General features: G+C 32.1%; 1 protein-coding gene across 2 annotated transcripts in view; it reads left to right on the forward strand.

Moving 5' to 3' along the window:
* The window catches only part of PCDH9 (protocadherin 9), a 28,015-nt gene extending 19,069 nt beyond the window's left edge, over positions 1-8,946 (forward strand). Inside the window, exon 3 of one of the 2 annotated variants that reach the window (XM_008048230.2) lies at positions 5,359-8,946. In XM_008048230.2, coding sequence (XP_008046421.1) covers positions 5,359-5,403 — 45 coding nt within the window. In that variant the 3' untranslated portion in view covers positions 5,404-8,946. Of the gene's footprint in view, positions 1-3,766; positions 4,130-5,358 lie in introns of those variants that run through there. The other variant, XM_008048228.2, reaches the window with a different exon arrangement.
* Positions 8,947-9,362: the final 416 nt, after the last annotated feature.

Here is a 9,362-nt window from a genome sequence, read left to right on the forward strand (position 1 = left end):
TGCAGCTTCTGTTAATTACTTAGGGAAACATCACTCCTTGGCAGGTTTTCTCTTGTCACCCAAAATCCATCTGGCCTACTTGTTTCTATCAGCAGTTGATATATGTTCAAATAGTGCAAATCAATGTTAACACTGGCTCAAGAAAAACAATTATAAAGTAAATCACATGGTTCAGTCTCTCCTGACAATGAGCGATTTGCAATATTCCCATTGTCTGTATGATCTATGTTATCACTCTCTTGCATTAGTGTTGATAACAGAGCATTGCCTTTATCTTTGAGGTCTCTGCCTGATTAATTTTCCCCTTCTGAACTAGAAAATTGACTTTTTCCTCCTAAATCAGAAATCACAAAACAGAACTGTGAAACCTCATGCAGATTATTCGTATTTATAGTTTGATTGAAAAACTATCAACTAAAAGTCATTATGGAGCTGCTGTATTTTTTTTATCGGTAATATTACACTTATTATGTTTGATTTTATTTCCTGTAGCAGGACATTAAGATGAATTTAGCTAAATAATTTTTTGAATGTTAGAGAGTTACATTTAGTTTTGAGATAATGTGTAAATATAATAAAAACATCAAACAGTGATTATTTTGACTGATGATGTTAGTTATTAGGATAAGGCTTAGAAAAGCTAATTAAATCAAATATTCTCATTGATTTTATAGCCAGCCTGTTCATTCAAAGAAAAAACAGATTTAAGTTGAAATAATCTGAATAATCAGAATTGCCAATCTATTGTAGTAGGAAAATCAAGCTTCGAATTAAAAGGACTGTATTGGAAATAAGCTGAAATGACACCCTACTATACCACCTAAATGTCAAACAAGTGTCATTTGATTACATGTACAGAAATTAAAACCATGTTTTGCCATAAATGAACTTACCACATTCTCATCAAACCACTGCAGAAATAAGAACCCACCGGACGGTTTTGAAACCTGGACAGCTGCCTAGGAATACTTACTCCTTTAATAACTCATTGACTTCCTATTCTCTCAATTTGCTTGCATTTATCATCACTACTTACAGTATGTGCTCTTTCACTGTATAACAAGTTTAGGAAAGCTCAACTCTCTCAGTTTGGGGCCGAGATATGGTGGGGAGAATTTTAGACTGTAGGTAGACGGGTCTAGGTGTGGCTTTGCTAGTTTGGAAGGTTGGTATAGAGGGAGGAGATGTAGTTCCCAAAATGCCACATTTTGGCCACCAGACATTCGTTGGGTATCATATTAAGCAGCCTCTTCCAATCTTCATATCTTGAATGCTTTCCTTAAAGTGTTCTAAACACTTCCAACTTGAAGAGGGGTTAAAATACAGATGTAGCAAACAAATTATAGAGTATAAAGTTAGAACTAACAGCTATTCTCATGTTATCATTCTCCATGGGGCCAATGACATATATTAAATATGTGATACCAAAGTGAGGCACTTCAGGTAGTGACTGAGTTGCAGGACGCAAGGACTGGGAATTCACTAAGTTCTGCTCTTGTAGTACATTGTTGGCTTTCAGAATAATACCCTAGAGTCCTCCAGGGAAAGATATGAATGTTCCTGTAATAGAGAAGCAGATGTTATAGCTAACACTGAGGTAGGAAAGATGGATATAACTCATACCACCTAAAGTTTCACTTAAAGTAATGTTTACATAAAGTTGATTTAGAAATCATGAGCGTTTCCTTGTTTGTAATGACCAACTTCAACACAAAATCAGAGATGTAGCAGTGTGAGCTACATACAGTGACAATCAACATGGTGCTGTTACAAATATAGATTGTGTTTCCCAATCCCTCTGCTTCTTTCTGTGTGTATTCCTGCAACTGTCCATATCAAAGTTCTGTGTTCTGTAAAAGCCTTCGGTGGTGAGAGCTACTGCGTGCTTTTTTGTCATATTCAAACATGACCAGCAGCAAATGTACTTAAATCATTTTTCAGCCAATTCCTTGTCATTTCTGGAGAAAGTAGTAAATTTATTTATAGCAGTAAGAAAAATATGAGAGAAACTTTGTAGTGCCAAATTTCGTTAGTACCTGGGTTAACCTAATTGTTTTCTAATCAAATACTTGTGAGTATTTAATTTTTTGGGTCAAAGTTGCCTGTTTATTATGGAGATTTTACCCATAAATGCAAAAAGTGACATTCACACTAAATGACATTAATATATTATTGGAGAATAACTATTTGGCTATGTGGACATGATATGCTTTCTAAATATACTTTCCAGAAATATATTGTCATTGGGAGGCTACTAAAAATAAAATCTTCTAATTTTTAACGTTGTTAATGCATGTTACAGGAAAAATAAAGAATATAAAAGCAATAAAACAAAGATTGATTTGTGGCAAATGAACAATTCAGAATTTTTTGCCTAAGACACACTTTAGCAATTTGGGGCATTAATTAGCTGAATGAAATGTTAGCAGTCCCTGGCAAGGTGAGAAGCTGGAAAGGCCAAGACTTAAAATCCTGAGAGTTCATGGAGCATTGTCAGAGAGAGCCATTCTGGGGACAATACAGCAAATCACAGCTATTTGATTAATCAAATCAGTTCTCTATTGTACAAGTACAAAGAGATGATGTCACTGGAATCTGATTTGGAATTGAGTGCTTGCAGATTAATAAGCTTGTATAGACTGTGCCTTCCAATGTTTTGCCTGGAAAAGGATAAATTCATTAGAAATTTGGACAGAGACAACATTAGATAACCATATTGGAGTTCAAGTAGCCAACATAGGGAAAAAGCTAACAATGGAAAGAATTAGTTTAATAATCCCAACATTATGCTTTTGACAGTGAAATTAATTATTGAATACAATTACATGATTAGTCATTGCTTATTACTAAAAATGTGAACATGGTTTTAAGCATATGTAAATTTAATTGGCAAAAAAAAAATTCACAGTAATTTCAGCTAAATAGCAAACAGTGTCAAGAGAAGTCGGAGATGTTTGAGGCTTTGTAAAGAGAAGCTCAGAGCATTCAGTTTGGCACCATTACCTCTTTATTTCTAGAAACTCACTATGTAGTACCCTGAAACTGGATGTCCAACACCACATAATGATAAGACCTGACATTTCCTGTGTGCTCACCAGGCATTCTCAACATTTTGCACGTATTAACTGATTAATAGGATCAACTACTTTTTTGAGGCAAATGCTATTATTATTATTGTCCCTCTTTTACAGGTAAATGATCTGCTTCAGGTCACAGTTCTAGTGAGTAGATTGCAACTCTCCCAGAAATTGTGTTCTTATCTGCTAAATAATACTGCTTCTATCATTGAACTTTTATGTAAAACATAAAATTGTCATGAATCAGCAAGAGTCAATTGTGCCAAAAATAAATTCTTTGTGTAAAGATAAAAAGGATAGATGAAGTCTAATTTAATCTTTTTTTTTTTTCTGTAGTGTACACATTTTGCCACAATTCCTGAGTTCTGGGAGATCCTTTGCAGTTTACAATGGACATTCACAGTTATAGAAAGAGTAGAATTCACATTTTTATCTTTTTCAGCAGTAGGGCTCTAGACATTTTTCACAAACAGTTGATTTCAGTCATTAATTTAAAGCAATTTGCTCATCTCAAAATAGAGCAGAGTTTTGTGATAATTCTTATTTTAAACAGCTCCTCATGCCAGACAAGAGCTCTAGAAGAGGGAGAGGTCAAACTTAATGATGACAAATAGATCTCACTTCTCTGCTAGACTAGAATGATGCTTTCCTTCTTTTTTTTCCTTTTTTTTTTTTAATCTTTATTCCAGCCCCTGTTCCTGAATGGTACAGAAGCACCAACCACCATCCATCTCTGCACAAACTTGCCAGCTAAGATCAGCATGGGCCTTCCCCCAACCTATCTGTAATGCCCTGGGAGAACACAACTTCATGTCTATTTAGAAACATGCCTCTAATAAGTTATTTTATTATTGTTTATAACATTTTAGTTTATTCCTAGAGTAGATTTTTTTATTTTTATTGCCTACAACCACAAAAATTATTCAGATATTTTATAAAGTTCTATAAATATACCATATTACTACTGGCTGCATAATATCTTCCTTGATTACAAATTTAACAATATACGATAAAAAAATCCTTAATCACATGTTGTACTTTCAAGATCCCCCTTAAACCTGATAACTAGAGACAGCCATTTCACTTGTATAGAGAAAATTAAATTTGTTTATCATGGATTACTGTAATGATTGTATTTTGGTAAAACATCCAGGTGAGAATGTTAGAGTTGTAATTTGAGGGGCATTTGAAGGTTAAAATGAAACAGTCAAGAGTTATGGATGCACAGCTTTTTCTCTTGCATTTGGCAAAAGAAATTGATTCTTAGAAAAGTCAATTTGTCCATTGTTGTTAGTACGTATGGATGATGGAATTACTTTCATGAATACTATTCTTATTTAGAATATAAATTCTGTAACATGCCTAAAGAATAAGAAAAGATTTTTGTGTTCAAAGTTTTTTTATATGAAACAAGCAGGCTGACTTATAATTCCAAATATTTACAGTTTTGAAACTTGTATTACTTACATTTTTATTGTGAGAAGTCAGTTATATTTCAAAGCTTGGTTTGAGAGATATTTTGGGCCAGGAACTTTTTCTTCATGATACTTACTGATAAACTTCAGTAGACAGAAATATTTCATTACTCTAATGAAAGAGCGATGTTGACTGAATGTAGATTTTATGTTGTTAATTAGACAATAAGAACTTAGTAAGGGCATACTTTTAGATAGACCACTGATGTGAGAAGGTGAAAATCATCAGTTAATTCATTAAGGAACTAGAGTAGCAGGGTTTTCATTGTTTAAATTATTAAGCTAGACATTGGGAAAGCATAATTCTTAGACATGAACTCAAAGACATACAGGAAAGTTTACTTTTAACTTGGTGCCACATGCAAAGGTAGATATCAATATGGAGTGAGGGCCCAAGGAAGAGTTTTTATCTACATTTGCTTAAAAGGTCATGTTTAGAGAAGTCATTTTAAGGAAACAATACTCTTTTCTATGGAAATCAGATGAATCATAAAAGCAAACACTTTAATATCTTTTTAGCAGATTTTCATGGAAAGTGTTTTGGTTTCACTGTACGTTTACAGCTCTGATGGAATTCCCAATTGGGTTTTAGAAACCAAAACTCTGTTATGCAGTCTTGAATATAGTGGTCTATCATGAAGTGTTGAACTAGCTTTCTAGATACTTAAAATACAGCTGGAGTTTTCCTTTATCTAGGGACAAAGCATACGAGGTATTGTGAAAAAGAAAATTAATTTTGCATTGACGTTCTGGGTGTTGGTGATAATTTGTAGTGACATTATGCCTATTGGTTATGATTGTGACAGGCAGACAGACTGAATTCAAATGGACATTACAAGAGCCAAATTTGATAGTCATAGCATTGGAAATTTCTGCCATGAGGAGAGCAGAAGTTTTCCAATATGTGTTTTGTTTTCTACCTCCACAATTATGGATTAATATACATCAATTCCAGGCAGTTGAGGAATGACATGAGAGCATTAATGGAACTGGACAGCATTACACTGGTGAAGTGAAAATTCTGTAATAATTTTTCTGCAGTGATGCAGTAGGCAAGGCAAAGAGGTACCAGCTCCTATCCTTTGTATCTTCAGAATTTCAAGATAAAGAATGAAAAGAGAAACGGAAACCTATGTAACTAAGGCTGGCATAATAATTTTTCTCATCAAATACATAAATCATTGTTCACACACATCAAGAATTATACAACTGAATGACCCCATACTGGATCATTCTACAGTGTATGATTTTCTCCATTTAATTGCAGACACTTTCATCTCTTAAAAATATTTATAGGACAGGTATGTTTTGTCCAAGAAGAAAATTCAATTAGATGCAAAAATGAATAACACAAGTCTTATATATGATTATATACATTTTGCTTTATGAAATGTCTCTGAGGGGAAAATATTTTTCCATGCCTTTTTAAAGTTTTAGTAAAAATATTTTAACTCCAGTATTTTGAAGTCTCCCTTAATGTCAACTCTTTTTTTCTACTAAAAAGTTTATCTATCATATTTAGAACCATGGCAATATTTTCTATTTCTAAGGCTGTGTAGTTTTTTTCAAGTGAACTGAGAAATCTTTAACTGTCTGTATTGCAAATTGATTACTTCCATAGTAGTGCTTTAATACAATTTCTGTTTTTCAACTTTAATTTGGTAAACTTTTTGCACTTATTTATGCATAGATTTTTGATAGGCATGCTAATCTTAAGATTTTTGATAATGTGATTTTTTGAGATGTTTATTTAGTAGATGTCAACTTCTTTTCCTTAATTGCATGAGTTATATTTTTTTAACCACAAAATGCATTTAAAAACTATACAAGGATTAGCAAAAGTAAACTACAGTAATAATAAAATGACTTATTTTGTGTCACTTTTACAGATTCAGCTAACTTAGGTAATGGTATTCTGATAATCACAGTATTTTTTTTTTAAGATTTTGGTTTTTTATTACCTCTTGAAATAGTAGAATTAAAGCCAAAAAATTCAGAGTATGCCAAATTTAAGATTTTGTTTAGAAAATAGATAAACCACAAACTTGTTAATCATACTATCTTTGAGATGATTGTAACTGGGATTTTTTAATATACAGGATAGCATTAAAACAGAATTATAAAGTCTATTAATGATAATGATGGAGTTCAAAATGCATATAAAATGAAATGATATCTTTAAGCTTTCAGTAAATTTGTTACCCAATTTAAGAATATTTGTAGCCTTATGAAGCCTTATTTATATTTATTTAACTTCAAAAATTAAGGAAGACTCAAAGGATATTTTAAATTCTTCTTTAGTTTCTAACATTATGATAGCATGGTCAAGAGACTGGTATGCCTTAATTTAGTGTGAATGTATACTTACTTTATAGTCAAACGAATCATTGCTTTGCTACTGTCAAGGTCTTAGAGTACTGTGTTGAGACGACGTAGCGATTTGCTTAATTAACCCCTACTCATTTTACAGGGAAAGAAATAAGATCACATATTACTTTGGCAATCACATATTACTTAAATTATATTTAATCTCTCTATTACTCTGGAAATATACCAGTACACCCACACATGCACACACACAAAAAACCCTAATGCAAATATGGAGTCACTCATAAGTCAATATGTTTCTTCCTCTCATAAACCGGATGTTAATAGTGCTGATGGCATTTCTCTGTGACTGAAAAATAAGTTTCCATGCCTAGACCGTGCAAAGCCCATGTTTTGCAGGTTTATGGTCCTTATTAAAAGTAGATGAAGTCTGCATTTCTGTGTGTCCTCTGCATAGCCTCCTTAATATCACTGACTCCTTGCAGAAAGTGCATATGCTTTTCATTCAGACCAGTAAGAGGCAACTTGGGGAGTTATAAAGATACTTGACGTGCTGCCCACTGCGTTAAAACAGTGAGCAACTGGTACTGGAAAAACTTAGGAGAATTCAACCTGTTTTGCTTGTTTCCTGATGGGCTTTTAGACACAGTAATAGCCTAGTATAATAAATATATAAAAATGCAGCTTCAGTTTACATTACAATAGTTTTTCTCATATTGCTTTTGTGGACAGACATAAAAAATAACAACAATAATAATATGCTCCTAGTCATTCTATAATTGCATTCTGCTATTACCCAGCAATTTTTGTAGATGTAGCCAGATAACCATATTACTCATTATTTCAATGCAAAGTACATCTTTTCAATCATTATTGCCTAAATAACTTTAGAATATGATCATTGAGTGGTCCTTCTTCCTGCTTCACCACACCAAAATAGGTTGGTATGTTTGTTTGCTTTTCCTCTCTTTTACTTTTAAAAGCATTATATAGAAAATAGTTTTTTTAATTAAAAAAACTTGGTTATTTATTTTCTGTTTTGCTTCTAAAAATAACCACATTTTACATACCCCACATAAATTGCCACGTGTAACCATGAGTTAAAAATAATTAAATGTGACTGAAAAAAATCTCTCTTATTGTGTTATAATGTATGAATAATAATAAATGTAAAACACTTGGCATCACACTTTCCTATAATAATATTAGTCTGTAGGTAGCATTTACAATATGGTATATCCTATTGCTACTTTGTGGAATGAATTCTTGAGATTCTTATAAGGCACTACACAAAACATTATTATTAAAGAATTATAGGGGAAATTTTCCTGATTGAAAATGATACTTAAGGTATTATTTTAAATAAGTACGTTCCAGAGTAGATAAGAAGCTCAGTGTAGCAATGTATTTCTATTTTGATTTCAAATTAAATTTTTATTACACAAAAACAAATTGGCACAAGAATTAGATGATATGTTTTAGAAAACTTAAATTAGCCAAAATAATGTTGAAATGTGTTATATGGATAATTTATTAATAAAAATTATTACTGTTAATAATTGATAGAATTCTTTCCTCCCTGTGATAGTGATTTAAGTTGAATGAAAATTTAGTAATATAGAGGGATGCATCTTAATATTTATATTTGCTGAACAGTGGTAAATACACAATTAAAACATGTCCTCATTAAAATGGACTTTTGTACACTATAATTTGAATTAAGTAATGAATATATAAAGTATTTAAAAGGTTGTATATCAAAATGTATAACGTTCCATTTTTGGCTATATTTTGTAAAACACTTTTGGTGTAATCAGTATAACATGTGTGAAATCAAGTATTCTACTATTTATTTAAACAGATATATACCTAATGTATTTGGAAGCTTATTGCACTCATATAATTGTATATATTGTGGCTTCAAAAGTCTGTACTTATTCCTGCTTTAAAAAAGTAGTATGTGCATTTATTTCCAATTTATTTTTAATTAATTATATTAAGGATAACATCCTTTACTAAATGTACCTTAAAATTCACAATAAAGTTTCAGAAATTGTTTTGTACAATGTTGAGACTTTGTGTTGAATTTGTTTGTGAATATTTTTTAAAATTGTGCTCTGGTCTTCTAATAAGATACCCGACTTTAATCTTACTGATACATGATGAGTGTGATGGCATGTGATTTGGTAAACAACAAGACCCTGTTCGATTGGGAGGTTGTTCTCCTGAGTGATGATTGCTCACACATGGAACCCATTGCCAGCTGGGCTTCCCTCTTCCCCACCAAAACCTTGGTTACTCATCATGCCTATTTTCAGCATCGGAATGTCAAGTAATTTGCACTTAACTGAGTATTCTAGATAGCAGAAAAACTGTTACAAGAAGGTAATATGGAAAAGATATCTGCAAGTCTATTAAACTCTTTTATGCTCAATTTACAGAAACCGAACATCCATTTAAGAGTAAATGTTTGGTATACATG

This window comes from Carlito syrichta, unplaced genomic scaffold (assembly GCF_000164805.1).
Source record: "Carlito syrichta isolate Samal-C Ts95f unplaced genomic scaffold, Tarsius_syrichta-2.0.1 Scaffold121953, whole genome shotgun sequence".
NCBI lineage: Eukaryota > Metazoa > Chordata > Mammalia > Primates > Tarsiidae > Carlito > Carlito syrichta.